Raw genomic sequence first — 23,469 nt, 5'->3', positions numbered from 1 at the left:
AAGTTCACTGATCTCTTTTGCAGTGTTTGATCTACTCTTAATCTTATAAAATTTATTTCCCATCACATTGTTTTTTCCTCTGTAGAAATTGAATATGTCTTTTTATATTCACCATTTCTCTATGTTAATGCTAATGTTTTCTTCTTCCTTCTCAAACACAAGGTTTAAGGTTTTAGTACATTTTTGACATCTTTATCTATTTATTGTATCATCTGATACAATTGTTTGTGTCATCTGACAAATTGTTTCTTTTCTTTTCTTTTTCTTCTGTTTTCTTTTTTTGGTTGAGATTTCCAGTTTATTTGCATGAATTTTAAAAAACAAAGAATGTTTACATATACTTCTGAATAGATTTTGTTCAGTTTAGGGCAATGAAATGTATTACATATATTTTATAAACATTGAAAACTTAAGTATTAAAAATGTGTGCTTCAATTACATAGAAATTACATTTTTTCATGCAATTTTATTCTCTTGGAACAATGAGATACAGTGGACTTTGAAGTCAAATACATTAGACTTCAAAATACAGTTTTACTAAAGTCTTTAGGAAATTAAGCAAGTTATCTTGCCTTTATGAGTTTTGATCATCTCATATGTCAAATTAAGACTCACATATGTACCTCATAGAACACTTAAAACATTAAATTAGATGTTACTTTAAGGCACCTAATGTGATGTATAGAACATTGATGTATAGAACTTTTTTAATAAAAAAAAATATTTTTAATAAAAAAATTTGTCCCTTTGGTAGATGTTTATTCTGATGTGTACTGATTCTATACATATGAGATAATACCCATGCACCTATATGCAATTTGGTAATATATCTAAATACATACATAATTATAATAATTTTATAATATTTTAATAAAATACCAGTAAGGTTATTATTATTAAAGCATTCATTATCTCTCCAATTTCATGAACCTAAGACCTTAGGTAATTACATATGGATTCACTCAAAATGCAAAAATTCAATTCTAGATGCCTCATTTCTGTAATGTCAGGCAATTGGATATTTATCAATCCAGCTTTTAGACTAAACATTTTTCTCATCTAAATGCTTAACATCATCAGACACAGTCAGAAAAGAGTGCGTATATTCATACAGCGATTTGTTTTCACATAAAAAAGGTTAGAATGGAATAGTTGCAGTTTAAAAGTGAGAGATTTCTTAATGTAGAAGATTGCTTTGGTAGTTAATTTATTTTGCATAATAAGACTGGATGATAAAAGATAAAGTTTAAATAACTTTGAAGATAAAATTCCTAGAGACATTCTCAACTTATATGTAATATTAATTGCCTTGATATATATGACATATAAAAGTGATTTATATACATACACATTTATATACATTATATACATTCAAACTGATTTTATTTAGCCAACCTTAACCTAATAACAAATTAAGTAATGAAATCCAAGAAGAATATGATAAGGACTTGTAATCAAGTTAGAAAACATGAAATTGAGTACAGAGCAAATGTTTATCTTGGCTAATGAAACTATGATAATTAAATGCTGTTACTGATCAGAAATATTTGAACAATTGCTTACATTTTAGAAATGGGTTGGCACATTTCATCAGCTTATGGCTAGATCATTGTAGATAGTTCTTGACTAATTTTCTTTTTATCACACAATTTTATTCTTTAGTAACCAAGAACCAGCCTAATGTCATTTCTAATAAAGAGTGTTATTTAGCTAACTTCAGAACTGTGCCACTTCTGAGAAATTTACATTAAACTCAGATGGTGTTGATTTGGAAAGTCATTTTGGTTTTGGGAATACACTATTTAAAATAGCGTTATTGGGGGCCTGGGTGGCTCAGTAGGTTACGCCTCTGTCTTTGGCTCAGGTCATGATCTCAGGGGTCCTGGCCCCCACATCTGGCTTTCTGCTCAGCAGGGAGCCTGCTTCCTCTCTCTCTCTGCCTGCTGCTCTGCCTACTTGTGAGCTCTCTCTGTCAAATAAGTAAATAAAATCTTTAAAAACTAAACTAAAATAAAATAAAATAGCGTTTTCAAGGTAATGGGGATTAAAGAGTACACTTATCATGAGCACTGAGTTATGTATGGAACTGCTGAATCACTCTCTTGTATAACTGAGACTGAAAAATAGTGTATTATATGTGTACTGAGTGTATATTTAGGGGAAGCATTGCTCAGTCATAGGCATTCGTATGTTCAACCTTAGTAGATATTGTCCAGCAAGTTTCCAAAAGAAAAAAAAAGTTAGAATTCACTTTGAAAATTGTTCATTTCTGCTAAAGTTGAACATATTCAACCATTGTGATCTAAAAAAAAATCTACACCTGATATTCAAATGTGCATCAGAAGACAGGCAAAGAATATTAATGGAAACATTGTCCAAATTAGCTAAAATCATAAAGAATACAAATGTCAACATTAGAAGGGGTAAATACAGTGGCATGTTTATATTGGAATACTCTGTGGCAATGAAAAAATGCTACACACAAAATCACAAGGGGGTCTCACTGATATAATCTTGAGAGAAAGAAACTGGACACAAGATTAAATACTTTATGGTTCAGTTTATAACATGCTCAAAAGCAGCAAACTAATCTTAGATGCTAAAAGTTAGAATAAATAGCAGTCACTGCGAGGGATAATGGTTACATTGTAGGTTCTGAGCGGTGGTTAGATTAAGCTGTACATTTAGGAATCGTGGACTTATGCATACCATATTTCAATAAAATATGTTGTAAACTAATACGCCAGCTGTTGGAAAGAGCTTCCTTATTTGGGGTGAAAAAAATGGGCCAAGAAAGAAGAGTGGGGAAGGAATTCCATTCTTTGCTCCATCCTTTGTCACTCATTCTCTTTCCTAAATTGAGTGTTGCGATGCCAGGGACCTTGCCAGCTCAGCTCCTGAATTCGCAGTTTGGCAACGGTCTGGGGCTCCTCCCGCTCGGAGGCGGGTAAGGATGGAACTATGTAGGGGCGCGAGTGAAAGAGAGGACTCAGATCCCTTCCAGTTCCACACATTTCAGTAGGAACTGCAGAACAAGAGCAAAGCTGTGGAAAGAGCAAAGTGCCCGCCGCCCGTCTGCTATTCCCACCGTCTCAGCTGCCGTTCGCTGGGCAGCGGCAGGAGGACTTCCTCCCGTCCCCGCGAACTGTTGGGCAGGTACTTTTATTAATTCCCGACGGATAAATCTTTGTTCACAGCAGGACTGTTCTCCGCTAGCTATAAAGGAAAATAAACCACTGAGGATTAGAACAAAGACGCAACTGCTTTGCCTTTTTCTCTTTTTTTTAAATTTGGAGCCAGCAGGCTCCGGTGTGCCCCTTCCAGAAGTGAAGCACCTGAGCGTGGACAGACTTCTCACCAAGGCCCGGTCCTCTTTGGGACGTGGCAGTGTGACTCGCTCTCCTCAGGCAGTAAACTTGCCCCTGTGAGAGGGAAATTGATTAAGCCCAAGTGTGTGGTGCACTTGTCAGGGCACCAGGGCGCATGGAAACTCCAGTGGACTCTCCCGGAAAGGAGAACATGCCCCCCAAGTCTCTTTGCAACCTCTCCGAGACCGCGGAGGAGAATCCGGGAGACTTGGTCCCCGGAGTGTCGGAGAGAGACTTCCTGCCACCCTCCGACGGGACCAGCGCCAAGTTCGCAATCCGCTGCGTGATCCCGTCCCTCTACCTGCTCATCATCACCGTGGGCTTGCTGGGCAACATCATGCTGGTGAAGATCTTTATCACGAACAGCGCCATGAGGAGCGCCCCCAACATCTTCATCTCTAATCTGGCCGCCGGGGACTTGCTGCTGCTGCTCACCTGCGTCCCAGTGGATGCCTCGCGCTACTTCTTTGACGAGTGGATGTTCGGGAAGGTGGGCTGCAAACTGATCCCGGTGATCCAGCTCACCTCCGTGGGAGTTTCCGTGTTCACTCTCACTGCCCTCAGCGCCGACAGGTGAGGACGCAGGTGGTGGTGGTGTGGCCTGGAAAAGAGGTGGAGAGGAGGAGGAGTGCCCCTTGGCGGGGGGGGGGGGTGGGGGGGGTGGGGGGGTGGGGTGGTGTTGGAATGGCTGGGGATGGGCAAGGAGAGAAGGAGAGTGTATCTGGGAATTAGAGTAAAAGGAGTTAACGCGAACTGAGCTGTGAAGCTTGAAAAAATGTATATAACAAAATTATTACTTTTAAAATAATTAACATTGCATTAGTTTGAAAGTAGTTTTAAAAGTGCATATCCTGGTCTTCCTCCTCCCCTGCAAACACTTTGGAAATCTTTATTATCTATTTCGTAGAAAAGCTATAGAATAATTGGGCAACAGTGAAACTACCATGTAGAAGCTTTTCTGTGTGCCCAAATTAATAACCTGATAGGTAAGAATGTCTGACCTAATATTAGGGAAATGTTTGATTTTGAGGTTTTTTCAAATATGGGGAAATATCGTTTACACTTATTAATTAAATCCTGTTATTTATTTGAAGTCAAACAACTACAATAGTAAGTGCTCTTCAGACAGATGACTACACATTTTTGATTTAATACCTCAAGTCAAGTGATTTACCCCCTCATTCCCAACAGGTAGGTACCAAATTTTAGTGTCTTAAAATGGTGCTGTAAAAATAGATTTTTGATATCAAATCTATTTTTCACATATTTTAATTGTGGGGAAGTGACCATTATTCTACCTTGCAGATCAGCTAAGTTCAACCGTGTCATTCTCTAGGTGAAGATTCTGAGGCCCAGGGAATGTAAATTTCACTGGCAGAACAGAGAGAAGAATCCAGGTCAGCTGACTCCTGGTTCAGTGCCCCTACCTCAGTCTCTCTATGATTATGCTTTCAGGCATTTAAGCAGGAAGGATGTCTGGATGAGGATGGTGATGAAATGTCCAATTAGGCAACTATGCGTGGAACCCTGGTCTAATTCCCTTGAGGATAGGATATGGACTTATGCTATTTAGACAAACAATTGGACTTGGATGATTAAGGTGTTTACTCTCCTCTTCTTTAATTTACATCTTGTTATTAATGGAAAATGAGTCCATCTAAATATCTTGGTATTTGCAATAATACCCCTCCATCCCTCTGGCATTGAAGAGCTCTTCTTCACTGAAGGAAAGACAATAATCACTGGAGAGTTGAGAGCTCCTGTCTTTTTTTTTTTTTTTTTTTTAAAGATTTTATTTATTTATTTATTTGACAGACAGAGATCACAAGCAGGCAGAGAGGCAGGCAGAGAGAGAGGAGGAAGCAGGCTCCCTGCTGAGCAGAGAGCCCGATGCGGGGCTCGATCCCAGGACCCTGAGATCATGACCTGAGCCGAAGGCAGCGGCTTAACCCACTGAGCCACCCAGGCGCCCCAAGAGAGCTCCTGTCTTTTTAAACCAAATATTATTGACTTTTTGGGTTGTGTCATATTCTTTTTAAAACCACATTCCTATAAAAATAGGTGCCTTCGGGTAAATTATGCACCTCATCTTGCTAATAGGACACCATTTCTATTACCTTTTATGAAGTTTTCTTTGACTCCTATAATTAAAATGTGACTTTTTCATTTAGGTGCCCTTCCTTATCAGACCTATTTTAATTAGAAAGTTAAAAAAGTTCTACTTAATGATTAGAATAAAACTTAATGAATAGCTATCATTACAATAGTTAAAATTACTATCATTGTGCTTTTATTTCCATAAGTAGCAAAATCCAAGGCTTGAGTATATTTCATGCCATTTTTCTCAACCTATTATCATGGAGACCCACAGGTAAATTGGCTCTGACTGAGCTGAGCTATTCCTCACGTACTTACTGACTTTTTCAGTTTGTTATGTGTGGCAGGTACTCTGTAAATGAAGCGCAACGACTTATACTAAGGATAATTAAAAGTGGGTCACCTTTTCTACTTGGTCCAGGTTCTACTTTGCCTTTTAGTGCTTGTTTGGGAAATATAAACTAAATAACTGAAATCACTAGTGATGAAATGACCCATACATTCCAATATTCAATTAAAGTGGTTTGGAAATGTTTTGCTGGATATTGTCTACATGTGTACTTTTCTTCCAGAACATAGTAATCACATGTTGATAAGTACTTCATCTCCTCATATTTTATTTAAGCAAATGTTTTGATTTCCTGTACAATTTGATTACAAATAGAATACTAATCTCCCTTAGCACTGTACTTTTTGTGTGTGAGTTTATTACCCTCACAACACTATGAAGTAGGTATTAATATTATTACTATTTTATTTTTTTAATATTTTATTTATTTATTAGACAGAGAGAGAGATCACAAGTAGGCAGAGAGGCAGGCAGAGAGAGAGAGGAAGCAGGCTTCCTGGTGAGCAGAGAGCCCGATGCGGGGCTCGATCCCAGGAACCTGGGATCATGACCTGAGCTGAAGGCAGAGGCTTAATCCACTTAGCCACCCAGGCGCCCCTATTATTACTATTTTAAACTAAAGAAAAATAAGTCTTGAAATTAAGCAACACTTTCATGATCTGATAATAAGATGGATCTAGCATTTGAGCTCAATTCAAAGCCCATACTCTTCACATTAAGCCATGTTATTGCTTTTCTTTTTTTTTTAATTTTTAAAAAAGATTTTATTTATTTATTTGACAGAGATCATAAGTAGGCAGAGAAGCAGGCAGAGAGAGAGGAGGAAGCAGACTCTCTGCTTGAGCAGAGAGCCTGATGCGGGCTCGATCCCAGGACCCTGAGATTATGACCTGAGCCAAAAAGCAAAGGCTTTAAACCTCTGAGCCACCCAGGCGCCCCTGTTATTGCTTTTCTAATAGTAAGAAATTATTAATGATCTTTCCTAAATAGTTGGAAAAATTCAGTTTGAAACAAAGCACCCAAGAGTAAAAAAGGAAATGTGATTGCAAAAGCTGATTCATTAGATTCAACAAAAGCAACAGAACATCATAAATGTGATTGTAAAATAAATGTCTCAAAGTCAAAATTAAAGAGTAGTTGTAGCAACAGGAACATTAAAACAAAGAAAAAACAAAACACACACATACACACAAAACTCAAAACCCTGTTAGTAGGGTTTTTAGACAAGTTTTAAATTCAATTGTTTGTTAAACCAGATATCCTATTTTCATGAGATGGCTTGAATGTCTTTGCTTAGAAAAGAGAGAAGAGTTTAGAAGTAGAGATCACAGTGATGTAGAAAAAGGAAGAGAAAGATAATTCTATTTCAGAAAGCATACTGAATGTGATGTGGACTTCAGTGTTCTAGAGCAGAGACTGACATAAGAAATATAATTCTTATGAGTCTACCTTGGTGCCTAAATCACCTTGATCACTAGGGCCAAAGGGTTGTGTGGGTGACACTTTTGGTACTCAAGATTATTTCCTTGGCTTTCCAAACTTTTATGAGAAGTTTCAACTGATTCATCCTTTGGAAAGTTCCTTTCTGTCCACTGTAGATGTGCTTCAGAGCCATATCACAGCCAGAGTGGGTCAAGGAGATAACAGTATGATCCAGGAGGGTGAGAGTGGTGACTTTTGTTTGGTTTCTACTTTTATCTTGATGAATTTTTTTGTATTTTGGAAATGTACTTGTTTGCTTGCTCATATTAAATAGTTAATTACAGACACTTGCATAGTCTCTCTGTGGTATTATATTTTTAACAGTTTTACACACACACACACACACACACACACACACACACTCTCTCTCTCACACACACTTACATGTGTGCTGTGACACTGAGTAGTTTGAGTTTCATAAATGTACTTTGCTTATGGCTGGCATTGTAGAACTCTCCTTCACTATCTAATACAGTAGCTTCATTTCCAAGCTTAGAATGTAATTTCTGTGATTCTTGAAGACCTTTCGGCCTCTAAAGGCCCTAATTAAAATGCAAATAGCTTTTAAGAATGAGTTCTTTTTCTTTTACAGGAAAAATTTCTCAGATTCCTAGTGCTGAACTGCAAACTTTATAATTTTATGTATTTACAAATGTAAAACTAGACAATTCTTATTCTTTTTTTATGTGTTAACTAAAATGCATTTATAAATTAAATATTAAAAATCTATAAAATAATAAAGGTGAGATTAATATTAATTTAATGTATTGGATTATGTTGTTTTTCTAATATTAAATAGCCAATATTGGATTGAAAGCAAAAGTAATTTTGCACCAAATCTGACTAAAGTGTTAAAATATTCATGATTTCAGGGGCGCCTGGGTGGCTCAGTGGGTTAAGCCACTGCCTTCAGCTCAGGTCATGATCTCAGGGTCCTGGAATCAAGTCCCGCATCGGGCTCTCTGCTCAGCAGGGAGCCTGCTTCCCTCTCTCTCTCTCTCTGCCTGCCTCTCCATCTACTTGTGATCTCTCTCTGTCAAATAAATAAATAAAATCTTTAAAAAAATACTCATGATTTCAAACTTCTGTTTGCTTGTTGAAATAATCATATTTAATTCCATAACTGAGCTGGTCTGTTAGGTATGAACCTTGAATCATTAACATTATTTGGATATTTTACCAATGCAAACAGATATTCTCTTCATTATAATTATTTGTTAAGATAGTGGAACAGATCAAATGTAGGTTCTGGATCTATACTCCCTAGGCTGTAAGAAACATTTTTAGTGGTCTCAATCCAGTGATGGGGCAGGGGAGGGGGTTGGAGAGTGGGGGGAGGAATGCCATAATCTGTTTGCTGGGACCAAAGCTCAGATACTCATTAACCAGTTGGCCGGCCTGCAGATGCTTTCCCCTTTGGTCTGGAGCCCTGGGTAGCATGTGATCCTTTGGTCTGGAGTCCTGGGTAGCATGTGAGAAGCCCTTTCTTCTCTGCACTGACATTATATATTTCTTAGTGTATTTCTAAACTCTTCTGGAGAGTTCAGATTCCCCACTTGCCCTGATAACCCATTTTATCAGAGTGAGGGCTTTCTTATTGTCAAGTTGTTCCAAAAGAATTTAAGGGAGCTTAAAAATAAAGATACAAACAACATACAACAGAAATAAAAATGGGAGGAAACCCAGGTAGAGGAAAAATAAAAAGTTGAAGACTATATGGTGACTTATACTACCACAAAATGTGAGTCACATGTTTGTCTGCAAGCTTTCTGGCTGCCAATGCAAAAAGGACATTTTTTTTTTTCCATTACAAGTGCTCAGTGTTATTTTTATATAGTCATAAAACAGGATAAATTATAACCTGCACTTAATTTATTGGTTTTTAATTTGAATATTTTTTTTTGTTAAACAAAAGTTGCTATATTGGACTCCAATAAGTCAAATATTTGACTCCAATAAGTCAAATGCTTCTATCTTATGTCCTTTTTCCCTTCTCTTTAGAAAGACTCTAAATACCACATTGGAGGTACTGGATAATTTTTACAATATTCACACTATTGCCATAATTTATACATGACTTTATAGTTTTTGAAGATTATTTTGAAGCTATTCATCCACCTCGATCTGAAATGTTTGGGACACACTGTAAATACGAAGGAACGCACCAGGCATGTGGGTGCTAGTCCTACATCTGTTAGGTTCAAATGTTCTAGTTGGAGAAGATGATAAAATAGTGCAAAACACATGCTCATAATGCAGTTATTTTCTTCATTTGCAAATTAAGAATAATGTCTTCAATGGTAGGGCTGAGGGACTACAGCTAGGATCCTATTATTTCCCTACCTGGGTTTTGAGCAGAGAAAGACCAAAAGAGGAGAAGGGACACTTATATTAGTGAGGCAGCTGGATGATGAGTTCTGTCTCTGAGGGTCTACCCATTCTGCTACTCCATGTTGCAACATCTCAGACAAGTCTTCAGTTAAAAATTTACACTGATTCTGTTTGGCCCACTTATCAGTGGAAATAAAGATGCTCTAAGATGTACCTGTCAGTCTTTTGCCTGTGATGTTACGTTTAAATAGGGGCCCATCTGCTCTGGCTAAGCCAAGAGGTCAGACAATGAAGTTCAACAACACTTTCCTTATTATTATTTGTCCCAGCCTTACAGTTCCTGTTTGTGTATTCCCGGAATGAAAATAACAATATACTTTGGTTCTTCCAGTTGCTGATTCCTCAGGAGGGTTGACCAGTCTCTAAGGTCTTTAAAATTTTTAATTGCGTTTTTATTTTCTCATTTTCGAGTTCTTTTTTTTTTTTTAATTAAAATGAGTATAGTTGACATACAATGTTATATTAGTTTTAGGTGTATAATATAGTGAGTCAGCTTCTCTATTATTCTATGCTCATCACAAGTGTAGCTACCATCAGTCACAATGTAACACTATTACGATAACATTGATTATATTTCCTATGCTGTTCCTTTTATTCTTATGACATTCACCATGTAACTGGAAGCCTGTATCTGCCACCCTCCTTCACCCATTTTCTCATCCCCTCACCTCCCTTCCCTTTGACAACCATTAGCTAATTTTCTGTATTTGTAGATCTGCTTCTACTTTTTTATTGTTTTATTCATTTGTTTTGCTTTTCAGGATCCACACATGAAAGAAATCATATGGTATTTATCTTTCTCAATCTGACTTATTTCTCATAGCATAATACCTTCTATGTCCATCCATGTTGTCACAAATGGCATGATATCATCCTTTATTGTGGTTGTATAATATTCCATTCAATAAGTTCTTAAAGTTTTTTAGTTAATCCTGACTTGTTTATTTATTGTATTTCTAGAAAAGTTGATATTGGTGTGAGGTGTAGACAGATGATTCTCTTCTGGAAAGAGTTGATTCAATATTCAGTACAAGATATATGCTATATTTGTGTATTTACTTTCCATTATTATGTTTACTTTTGAATCAATATATAGATTTTAGATAACATTTATGTAGCCAGTATATTATTTTTAGTTCTTTTTTTTTTTAAAGATTTTATTTATTTATTTGACAGACAGAGTTTACAAGTAGACAGACAGGCAGAGAGAGAGGAAGGGAAGCAAGCTCCCTGCTGAGCAGAGAGCCCGACACGGGGCTCGATCCCAGGACCCTGGGATCATGACCTGAGCCGAAGGCAGAGGCTTTAACCTACTGAGCCACCCAGGCGCCCCATATTATTTTTAGTTCTATGGAGAACTCTACCCACATCCCAAATATACTGACAACTGGTATTTGGAAAGTTCATTTGTTTATTTTCTATATAAAATAATACATATCTTCATTACATTTCCTTTTTTATTGTTGTTTTTGTTCCCGTATTATTATTTGTTTTTGTATGATCAATGTTATTTTCAGTTTTAATCCAGGCTCCAAAGTGATGAACCAGCTTAATATTGCTAGGTTCAAACTTAATGAGCTGTCTCTTAACTTATTGTTTTAATTACTGATACAAAATACTCATTGTTATTAGGTTCATAGTCTATCTTTGTGAATGCCACTGATTTATTGAGGTTCTGGGCAGTATTTTCTATTTCCAGTTACTCATGGATCTTCAATGGGAACAAGAATAAATGCTAACCATTTATTTATCCCTAGCCTTTCCCTTGATTTATCTATTTGCCATTAGGTTTTGATTGTTGTCTTCTGCAGATTTTCATTAAGAATATTTTTTTCAACTTTCAGTGTAGACCTTCCTTACTTTTATTGTTTGTGGAAATTTGGGGGGAATATTTTGAAAATGAAAATTTTAATAATTGTGATTTACTTTAAATTAATTTTTGGAAGAGAATCACATTTTAAGGGACAACCAAGCATTAAACATCTCACGAGAAACCAGTTTTAGATTTTTAGACCATGACCTAGAGATGACTGTAAGTATTTACATTGATTTGATGAAAGCACAGTTTTTAGAGATGACTCAAGAAATATGAAATGGGGGCACCTGTGTGGCTCAGATAATTAAGTGTCTGCCTTCAGCTCAGGTCATGATCCCAAGGTCCTGGGATCAAGCCCCATGTCATTTGGATCCCTGCTCAGTAGAGAGCCTCCTTCTCCCTCTTCCTCTGCCAGCTGCCCTGTCTGCTTGTGCTCTCTTTCTCTGTCAAATAAATAAATAAATAATATCTTTAAAAAGGTATGAAATGTTACTTGCTAGTACTATTGAGGCTTAGTTTCTCCCATAAAAAAATGATCATTAAATTGAGAAAATGTGATTACAGACATAAGTCATCTTTCCACCTAAAAATACCACTGACTTTCAAAGAACAAAGTAATCAAATGTCTAAAAATTAGTAGAATAGACAAAGCATTTAATTTTTCAGTTGTATCTGCAGTGTGCAATAAACTGAAAAAAATATAGACTCTGAAGTCACAAGATAGTCTCGTGTGAATCCTGAGTCATCTGCCTACTGGCTATCATTTCAACCTCATTTGATCCCTTAATCTCAATGATCTTTTCTGTAAAATGGGTACTTCAATTAATTTTATTGCACAGGATTATTTTGTGAAATGACATAATTAATATGAAAGCATTTTTAACTAGTATGTAGCTGTATAACTACTTATGTCAACTATGTGTCAGGATGACAAATAACCCATTCATTCAAACCAATATGTATTCACATATGCAGTTAATTATTAGATAATAGGCACTGAAGTGGAGAACAAAATGAGCCTATTGAAAAATTAATGGGAATGAGCTCTCTACCTTCTATAGGCTTTCTCCAATTCCTTTAATCATAGACTGGCTAGCTCCAACCTGTTGCCTTCACTAACGTGATTTGTCATTGTCATTCTTCTTATGACACTTTCATATGTCATTTAAATCATACACTTTTTTAAAAAACAGATTTTGTTTATTTATTTGACCCAGAGAAAGAGGTCACAAGTAGGCAGAGAGGCAGGCAGAGGGAGAGGGGGAAGCAGGCTCCCCACTGAGCAGAGAGCCCAATGTGGGGCTTGATCCCAGGACCCTGAGATCATGACCTGAGCCGAAGGCAGAGGCTTAACCCACTGAGCCACCCATGTGCCCCTTAAATCATGGGTTAAAAATGGGTTAAAAACAAAATAATTGATGGGGGGGAACATAAAGAACAAAAGGAATTGCTGAGCCTCTGTAATTGAATCTGATATTTCTCATCCTTTCCAAAGTTACATCCCACTTCCTTACACTATTTTAAAAAGATTATTGTTTTAGACATTCTGTTCTATGATCTTGAATAGATAATTTTAAACAATAAATTTATTAATTTTATTCACAATAAGCTTTACTGCTACAAGCTATAAATATGTTTAAAATGTGTGGACTGGGTGTCATATGCAACAAATGAATCACTGAACATTATATCAAAAACTAATGATATACTATATGTTGGCTAATTGAGTTTAAATAAAAAAATAATGAAACATGATGTGAGGCATTTGGATGGTTTGGTTGGGTAAGTGGCTGACTCTTGATTTTGGCTGAGGTCATGATCTCAGCGTCCTTGGCTGAGGTCATGATCTCAGCGTCCTTGGCTGAGGTCATGATCTCAGCGTCCTTGGCTGAGGTCATGATCTCAGCGTCCTTGGCTGGAGCCCTGCGGTCAGGCTCCCTGCTCAGCAGGGAGTCTGCTTGAGTATTCCCTCTTCCTCTCCCTCTGCCCTTCCCCTGCTTACATGTGCACGCGCGCTCTCTCTCTCTCTCTCAAACAAACAAATAGATCTTTAAAAAAAAAAAAAGAAAAGAAAAGAAGAAAGAAAGCAAGCATGATGTGACATATTGTAAAGGGCATGCCTCTAATTCCTAACACTGAACTTTCACTGGATTCCCGATACTCTCCACTGATGAATGCATGTCCTTTGCATCAGGCAAGTTCATGGGGGTCTTGTGGAAAGATGCTCATGGCCACAGTCAATCTTCTTAAAAGGTGGTTTCTTAAACCTGGTTTATATATAGAATCATTTGAAAATCTTAGTAAAATGCAGAAACTCACATTTTTACATCCTAGAGACTCTGTGCCAGTGTCTGGGGAGAAACCCAATACTGTTTTCAGCTCTAGGTGATTCTGAATATATTGATCTAGCTTGGGCATCACTGGACTAGTCTGTATATCCATCTCTAACATCCATTCTCCCCTTAACGTGATAACCAAAGACTACACTCTACCAAAAATACTTTAAAAAAGTGGTCTCCTTGGGCTCAGACCACATTTCCTTATTAGTTCAACAAATGTTCACTGAGAAATTACTATGGGTCAGGCATTGTGTTTTGCACTTGAGATCCAACAGTAAGCAAAAGGAGGTTTCTGTTTTTGTTTTTAGAGGTATTTGACACAGAGGGTCTATATTTTTTGAAATTTTCTTTCTCCTGCTTCCACAGTATCTTTCTCTCCATTGTCAGATTGTTCACATTTAAACTCTTTGCTGGCCTCTAATGAAAGAAGGATAAGGAAAAAAAGAAACTATGGATAATGCAACTAGTAGGTTTACAGAAATGTGTAGATGGAGACTTTGAGATATTGAGATGACTTTATACAAGCTAAAATGATCTAATTTTTGTTACATATGTTGTAATATGATTATAGTCTATTACCCTTTACATTAAATTTAGACTATACACAGATATGATAAGTGTAAGATTCAAAACAAAAATTAATGAAGAAACCTATCTGTTTATTAATATTTAATACATGAGGGGCACCTGGGTAGCTCAGATGGTTAAACATCTGTCTTTGGCTCAGGTCATGGGATAGAGCTCCACATCAGGCTCCCAACTCAGTGCAGAGTCTGCTTCTTCTTCTCCCTCTGCCTCTCCTTCTGTGCTGTTTCTGTCTCTGTCTCTCTCTTTCTCTCTCAAATGAATAAATAAAATGTTAAAAAATATTTAATACATGAATGATAATTATGTTTTCTTTAATCCCTTTTTTCTCTTTAATCCCTTTTGATTATTTTCTAGTTTTCCATTAAAGATACCTTTCTGAGACTATCTGAAAGAAAAAAAATATTGCTTTTCACACATGTGTTATGCTACTAAATTTAATGAGATAGTTTGCATACTGAGGGACAGTTTCATTCCTACATTTTTATAAATATTTAAAGGAAGGATGATTAAACATGTCGTTACTAATTTGTGCTGTATTGCTTGACTTTTTAACCTTTCAAAGATGTATGTACATGAAACATTAATGTAAAACTTACTCTCTGACAATTATGTGATATTTAAGTACTAATAATGACACTTCAGTAATCTGTTGTAAACTGTGATTTCTGGCTTTATAGAACTGTCAGTACTCCCCCTTTCCATTGCACGTATGTCATTTAGGGAAAGATCCAAAGTCTATTTCCCTTCCTTGCAGGACATGACCAGTAATCGACCCTGTTGGAAAGGCCTTCTCTACCCATGTCTTATATTCCCACTAGGTTTCTTACTTCTAAACCAAGAATTCTAGATCTGTTGCTGGTTCTACTAGGGCAATCTTGTCAGAATGAAAGAGTTATAACTTTCATTCCTCTTCATGGTTTCCCTAACATGCTTTATGTTTATTTGGTTAGATGTGGGGTGGGAATAAAGGCAGGGGAGTGATGTTTGTTTTCCTCCCACTCCTCATTTTTTTTTTTTAAATTTTACTTATTTATTTGAGAGAGAGAGAGAGAAAGAGAGAGACAGGGGCAGAGGCAGAGGGAAAGGGAGAAGCAGACTCCCCGCTGAGCAGGGAGCCTGATGCTGGGCTGTATTGCAGGACCCTGACATCATGACCTGAGTCAAAGGCAGACGCTTAACTGACTGAGCCACCCAAGCACCCCTGACTTTCCTCTTTTTTAAATCCACAAAGGAAAATTCGGAATATTCTTTGAGTTTTCTGACAATCTAACAAGGAAAGCTAGCTAATTGATCAATTTTTAGTAATCATCACCGCCCCCCAAAACTTCTCTGGTCTTTTCTCATCTCCTCCATGTATAAAAGAATTTACCATCAGCTTTTTGTACTTTGATCTTAAATATTAATTGGTAGGTAGTAGATATCTAACTTTTGAGGAGAAATTCTAGCATAAAGAAACCAAACAAATAAAAGTCTTTGAATGTATTAGTTTGTTTGTTTATTTTGTTTTACTATTTTAATTATATTTCCATGAATTTCAAGAACAGCTTGCAATTAATATAAAAAAAGGGGCGCCTGGGTGGCTCAGTGGTTTGGGCCTCTGCCTTTGTCTCGGGACATGATCTCAGGGTCCTGGGATGGAGCCCTGTTTCGGGCTCTCTGCTCAGCAGGGAGTGAGCCTGCTCCCCCCAACCCCCGCCTGCCTCTATGCCTGCTTGTGATCTCTCTGCCTGTCAAATAAATAAATAAAATCTTAAAAAAAAATAAAAATAAAAAAAGCAAAGAGGGACAACTGAACATACAAAAAGAAAAAAATGGATTCACAGTGAAAATGATATTTATTGGTACTAAAATATAATTACTGGACTCTGTGAAGGGAACAGTACTCCCCTTTCCATTATATGTATATCATTTAGGGAAAGATCCAAAGTCTATTTCCCTTCCTTGCACGATACATGACCAGTAATCGACCCTGTTGGAAGGGCCTTCTCTACCCAGGTCTTATACTCCCACTAGGTTTCTTACTTCTAAATAGTTATTCACTTGGATTTTATTATGACAAAAAAAATTTCTTTGCTTGAAACTTTGGAGAAATTGTGCTGTTATTATTGTTAACTATTATTGAAACTATATGAGAAAGAGAAGTGAAAAAAATTTTTTCTGAATTAGTTCCATAGACATATAATAAGAACTTATATTCATAAGAAAAGTATACTATGCAAAAGAGTGACTTGAAAACTAGGAAGAACTTCTAGAAATTAAAAATATGATAGCAGAAATTTAAGAAGTCAGAAGAAAGAATGAAAGCTAAAGCTAGTAAAGTATCTTAGAAAGTAAAACCAAGGGTGCCTGGGTGGCTCAGTGGGTTAAGCCGCTGCCTTCGGCTCAGGTCATGATCTCGGAGTCCTGGGATCGAGTCCTGCATCGGGCTCTCTGCTCAGCAGGGAGCCTGCTTCCTCCTGTCTCTCTGCCTGCCTCTCTGCCTGCTTGTGATCTCTCTCTGTCAAATAAATAAATAAAATCTTAAAAAAAAAAAAAAAAAGAAAGTAAAACCAAAAGGAAGGTGTAGATGAGCTGATTAAAGTAAAAGACTGAGAGAGAGCAATTGAGATTCAAGCACTGGGACTCCAATTATCCAACAAGGTAGTGGAAGAACTTTTTTTTAAAAAGTAAATTCAGGAACATGGAAAATTATGCAAACAAAACTGATCAAGTAGCAACTTTAGATAAGTCAGAGACATGTTTAAGAAAGAAAATGTAAGGGGCGCCTGGGTGGCTCAGTGGTTAAAGCCTCTGCCTTCGGCTCAGGTCATGATCCCAGGATCCTGGGATCGAGTCCCACGTCGGGCTCTCTGCTCAGCGGGGAGCCTGCCTCCTCCTCTCTCTCTCTGCCTGCCTCTCTGCCTACTGGTGATCTGTCTGTCAAATAAATAAAAAAAAAAAAAAGAAAGAAAATGTAATATATTACTTAATCTTGCAGTGTGACATACTTGTTTAGCCATAATAACAGTATAGTGACTACTTTATAAACATTTAATATAGCATACTAAATCAGGAAGTTGGCAATGTGAGGAATAAAGGTGAAATAAGAGAGAAAAGTCTTCAAATTCCATAACAGGATGTTGAGAGCAAATGTCTATAATATTTATTTCAAGAGACAGTGGCAGAAGGACATTTCTTAGACATATGGAGGTAATGATGTGAAATTGGTTCAACCCAGGAGCAGGACCTGAAATGAAATCAGGAGCTTCTATTTTTCTTTATAGGCTTGTAGTGCTTTCTGATTAAAAACAAAAAACAAAACAAAACAAAAACCTCTTTGAATATATTAGTCTAATAATAATAATAAAAAAAAAAAACAGCTCATTCTAGTTACTGATTGTAGTTCTCCTTTTAGTTTCTTAAGAACATCCAGTTAAGCCGAATGGGGAGGGAACACATGCCTACTGTGTTCTGCCATGTGCAAAGTCTGGGTAAAATAAATGCATTACGTATGCTACTTTATTTAATTTGCTGTCAAGGCCCTTTGCTGTTGTTCTACTTCAAAATTTATACGTTTCTTGTTATACATGGGAAGACTCTAGATAAAAATATGGATCTTCTCTTATTGAGGGCCTGGGAATGACATCTGATACAAATTAGGAAGGAGAAAGAGAGGCTCCCTTCAGGCTGGGAGCTGTTCCTCTTCTGCAGGCAATGGGAAACAGCTTCAGAGGACCTCAGAAGATCTTACCTGCTTATTATGGTTCTTGAAATATTCTGAATTTTTTAGAACACCAGACTAACTCAAATATAAATAAGGAGAATGTACAGAGTCATGGAATGGTTAATATCTGCTAATTGGCAGTCACGGTAGTAGATGCTCTCTCCTTTTTTTTATGGGGCGCCTGGGTGGCTCAGTAGGTTAAAGCCGCTGCCTTCGGCTCAGGTCATGACCCTGGGGTCCTGGGATCGAGCCCCGCATCCGGCTCTCTGCTCAGCAGGGCGCCTGCTTCCCTTCCTCTCTCTCTCTGCCTGCCTCTCTGCCTACTTGTGATCTCTGTCTGTCAAATAAATAAATAAAATCTTAAAAAAAATTATAAAAAAAATAAAAAAAAATAAATAAGGAGAATGTACAGAGTCATGGAATGGTTAATATCTGCTAATTGGCAGTCACGGTAGTAGATGCTCTCTCCTTTTTTTATAATCAAAAACTTTGAGAGAAATGTTTTTATCTCCACCTTATAGATGAAGAAGATCTTAAGTGATTTTCCAAAGGATATCAGAGATAAGACAATGGCTCAGATTTGTTTGACTAAAATCACTTTTTACCATTATCATGTTACCTTCTAGGTTTACTGGAGCTGAAATACTTTCAGAAAAAAATATAAATAATTTGATGTTCACACATAATTTTGGTTTGTTTGCATTATTATTACCCTAAAGTGTGTGACTGAGTTAGCCATTTGGATTAAGCCCTGTGTCCTGGAGTGTGGTTCCTTTTACGATTATGATGATTTTAAATAGGAAGAGAGGATTTCATGAGGTCTCCACATAAAATAAATTTGAGCTGCAAAGACAAACTGTTATTTCATCTTCATTTCTTACAGTTCTTATGATTGAATTATGTCAGAAATCCCTGTTTAGATTAGTCTGTAAGATTTACTGATGTCTTCAGGAAAAATTGGGAGACTCAGGCTCAAAAGCTGAAGAAGAGTATCGAGATAGAACTTAGTAACATTATTTTGTAGTCATTTTGTAATTTAGGTTTGTTGTATATTATAGCCATTTCGGTAATGATAACTTTTTTAAAAATGTAATAATTTAAATACAAAAATTCAATAAATGATGGTACTTTGTAGTATTATTGATTTAGAATAAGACTTGTGAAAGGGGTAAGCAAATTAATGCAATTTGGGGAATGATTGTTTAAAATCTTTCCCTTTCTCTTTCCTGTCTTCTGTGCTAATAAGCAGTGGAATGACTTGCAGACAGACTGACAGCGAGATACGAAGTCTTCCATATACTACAAAAAAGCTAGCAAGTATGGAATATTAGCAAGTAGCATCTCCTTCCTTCTCTCCTCATCTACCTCCTTTCCTTCCTCTCTCTTTCTCCTTCCCTTTACATTTTTCCTCTAAGGGAGTGATGTGAGGCATGTTGTCTTTCCAGGTACAGAGCCATTGTCAACCCCATGGACATCCAGACCTCCGGGGCTGTGGTGTGGACCTGCGTGAAGGTGGTGGGGATCTGGGTGATCTCCCTGCTGCTGGCGGTTCCAGAAGCCGTGTTTTCAGAAGTGACGCGCATTGATAGCTTGGAAAATGGCAACTTCACCGCGTGTATACCTTACCCTCAGACAGATGAATTACACCCAAAGATTCATTCAGTGCTCATCTTCTTGGTCTATTTCCTCATTCCACTGGCTATTATTAGCGTTTATTATTATCATATTGCAAAGACCTTAATTAAAAGTGCACATAATCTTCCTGGAGAATACAATGAACATACTAAAAAACAGGTAAGCTTGGTAGGGGTGTGTGTGTGTTCTGGGTGTGTGGGTCAGATGCCTTAACTGCTATTTTCTGTTCTGTTTCATGGGTTCTCAGTACTGTGAAAATTAGAACAGGGTCACAGTGCACTGGATTTGCATTAGCCTGGACTAGAAGGGATGCTGTTCCCGGAGGAGGAGGGGAGGCACCTCTGATATGTGGCCATGTTCCAGCTCTGTAGAGGTCCAGTGAAGCCCAGCTTATCTGCCATCTGGGCCTGGAGCTGTTAAAACTTAATGTCTTTGAAGGCTTTTCCTTACCTGTAAATGTTAATGCAAAAAAACAACATGAACCAGAAAATTAAAATTTCAAGTATAAATTTATTTAATTATTGTCTCTCCTCCCATTAGCCCATTAAGGATGACAGAAAATCTGGGAGAAGGATTCATCAGGAAAGGACTGTAGGACACCGTCTGGGAACTGGGGATGCTGTTTGGATAGGATGCCAGAATGGGGCTGTGGGAACAGAAGGCAGAGAACAAGGGTGAGAGTGATCCAGAGGTGGCTGGCGCTGAAGTCATACTTTCTTTAACTCAACTTTATAGCTTGTCCTATAAAAATCATATGCTAATTTAAAAATTACAGATGCACCTTACGCAGTCTTTCTTCCTTAAGGAATATACAGAGATACTAACTTAAGGTAAAATAAATTATGTTAATCCACAAATAGCTGGAAATACTGTCTAGTGGGACAGAGTTTCAAACTGTGCTTTTGTGGACTCTCAGAGAGGAAATTCTTCCAAAGAATTTTGTAGGTACAGGGAGGTTTGGTTAGGTCTTCACCAATTTAAAGCCATGTTGAATGGCAGATCATTAAAATTTGCTAGGTTGTAAATGGAGCTACGGACTGGGGCGTTGCGCACTTCAACAACAGCAGAATCTCGAGAGAGTTCTTGCATGGAAAGTGGCCTCTATTTATTGATGGTCATCAACATCAGAGATCCAACTTCTTTAAAAGCCAAAAAAATCAACCATCACTAAAGTAATTATAGATAAGTTAATAGGTTTATTATCTAAATATCTAGCATCATTGAAACAAAAAAAATTTCAGGTCATGGGCTCAATGCACTTTTTCCTTTGCTCTCTGATCCAATTTGTATCTCAATTTGAGTATTTGAGTTTTTGCTTTGGTTTCTAAAATTGAGTTCCTCTTACCCTCCCACCTCCAGTTTTGTTTTTTAAAATGGCCTTAGTTTTGCCTTGTTTTTGTGAATTTCTCTATTGGGACTTATAAACTCTGGCTGGGTAGCTAGGCATGTTATCAGCTATGAAGTAATCTCAATGTCAATAGCCAACCTGTGCATTTGAGTCTTTAAGTATAGGCTGTCCTAAGATTGTTCCACCCATGTTCCACCTGCTAGGGTGGACACTGCTTCATAACCTAAATTTCACGGTTGAGTTTCTTAATATTCCCAGGTTGCTTAACTCATACCACCGGGACACATCTGGGGTACCACATTTCTTTCCTCCTCTTTACTGCATCTTTATTTGCTTCCCTGGTTCACCACTCACTATGGTTTTCTTTGGCATATTCTAATTCACTATCAATAGTTTTAGCTCAGGAAATATCATTTTTCCTACTATCAATATCCTTTGATAAATTAAGTTTTCACATTCATGTTGCCTCATTTAAATATTTAAGGAAGCAGGACAAATATGAGCTAAACCTTGAACTCTAGATGTTAGAATATGATTTTTATATTAAAAAGATTTATTTCCAATACTTGAATTTTGTCTGTCACGTTCCTGAAGGCTTTCTTATAAAACAGTAAATGCATTATGTGAAGTTTAAGAAAAGAAAAAAAATATATTTTTATTTTTAAATGTAATCTAACATAGTAATACTTATAGGATTGATAGTTATATCAGAAGGTTTTGATTTATGTGAGTGAGAAGTTTAAATCTCAAGGTTGGGTTTTTTGTTTTGTTTTGTTTTGTTGTTTTGTTTTTTGTGGAATAGGGATTTAAAAAGTCATGCTGTATTTCAATTACCCTGATTAAAACAAATCTGATCTTAAGTATATTGTGTGGTTCATTAATTTAGTGGATTTAACACAAACTAATGATTTATATTTAAAGTGAACACAGAAGACTAAGCAACAGGAAAGTAGTTAAAAATAAGAGAGAGGGGCGCCTGGGTGGCTCAGTGGGTTAAGCCTCTGCCTTGGGCTCAAGTTATGATCCCAGGGTCCTGGGATGGAGCCCCACATCCAGCTCTCTGCTCAGCAGGGAGCCTGCTTCCTCCTCTCTCTGCCTGCTGCTCTGCCTACTTGTGATCTCTCTCTGTCAAATAAATAAATAAAATCTTAAAAAAAATAAGAATTTTTATAGGTCACAGTTTTAACATGAAGACATAGCTATTTATTAATAATTTATCATCTAGTCTTGTAGAGGCTGTCAAATATTTTTAGATGAAAGGGTATAGTGACCAAAATAGGCTTTGTCAAACTGTTGAAATCATCACTTTGATGAGGAAAATAATTTTTGTGTTTTTAGATGCATTTGCATGCCATGGTAGATTTTACTTTTTGCATCATGATGTTTTGCGTGTGGGTGGTTCCATTTTCATTTTAACCAGTGGAACTGTTTCCTTGTATTTGCAGATGGAGACACGGAAGCGCCTGGCTAAAATTGTGCTAGTCTTCGTGGGCTGCTTTTTCTTCTGTTGGTTTCCAAATCACATTCTCTACATGTATAGGTCTTTCAATTACAATGAGATTGACCCATCTCTAGGCCACATGATTGTCACCTTAGTTGCCCGTGTTCTGAGCTTTTGCAATTCTTGTGTCAATCCATTTGCTCTTTATCTACTCAGTGAAAGCTTCAGGAAGCATTTCAACAGCCAGCTCCGCTGTGGGAGGAAGTCCTATCAAGAGGGATCAACCAGCTACCTTCCCAGCTCTTCTGCAGTGCGTATGACATCTCTGAAAAGCAATGCTAAAAACATGATGACCAATTCAGTTTTACTAAATGGGCACAGCATGAAGCAGGAAATGGTATTGTGATTTGAGCCATTCAACTCACTATGTGAATTAAACTTACTCACCTTTCTATCTCCACTGAGCAGAGCAGAAAGAAACAACTTCCTCATTCTTACTATTGCTCAGCTAATTCATGAGGTGATTTCATGATTGACTCAGAAAAGGCAAGACAAACACAGCTAGCATTCTTTTCTGAACAGGACTTTAAATTACATAGAAAAATATATACATGTCACATTAAAAGTCATCAAGGTGCAGTTCTACATGTGTATAAATTAGTATTGCTTCAGAATTTATGCTGTTGTTAGAGCCAACTCTAATGTATTTATCTTAAATTTGTTTTATCTTGAAGCATGAAATGAATTCCTATATTGACTTGATGATTCAGTGAGGGTAATAGTCAAACTCCTATTATTTGAAATACAATATTATAATATAAACAAATTTCCTGGTGAATTTTATTCATAAGCAGTGCATGTATTTATCTCCTTTGTTTAAATAAAATAGAAAATTCAAAAGGTAGAGCTTAA

The 23,469-nt window shown here is 37.0% G+C and overlaps 1 protein-coding gene across 1 annotated transcript; it reads left to right on the top strand.

Annotated features, from left to right (window-relative positions):
- The first annotated feature begins 2,726 nt into the window (after positions 1 to 2,726).
- On the top strand, positions 2,727 to 23,395 carry NMBR (neuromedin B receptor). The gene is made up of 3 exons (XM_047734315.1): positions 2,727 to 3,941; positions 19,579 to 19,927; positions 22,562 to 23,395. Exons 1-3 carry the CDS (start codon positions 3,484 to 3,486, stop codon positions 22,961 to 22,963), a joined length of 1,209 nt encoding a protein of 402 aa, XP_047590271.1. The 5' UTR covers positions 2,727 to 3,483; the 3' UTR covers positions 22,964 to 23,395.
- Positions 23,396 to 23,469: the final 74 nt, after the last annotated feature.

Source organism: Lutra lutra, chromosome 6 (assembly GCF_902655055.1).
Source record: "Lutra lutra chromosome 6, mLutLut1.2, whole genome shotgun sequence".
Classification (NCBI taxonomy): domain Eukaryota; kingdom Metazoa; phylum Chordata; class Mammalia; order Carnivora; family Mustelidae; genus Lutra; species Lutra lutra.
The sequence above is the reverse complement of the archived record's forward strand: the minus strand, read 5'-3'. Positions and strand labels throughout refer to the sequence as shown.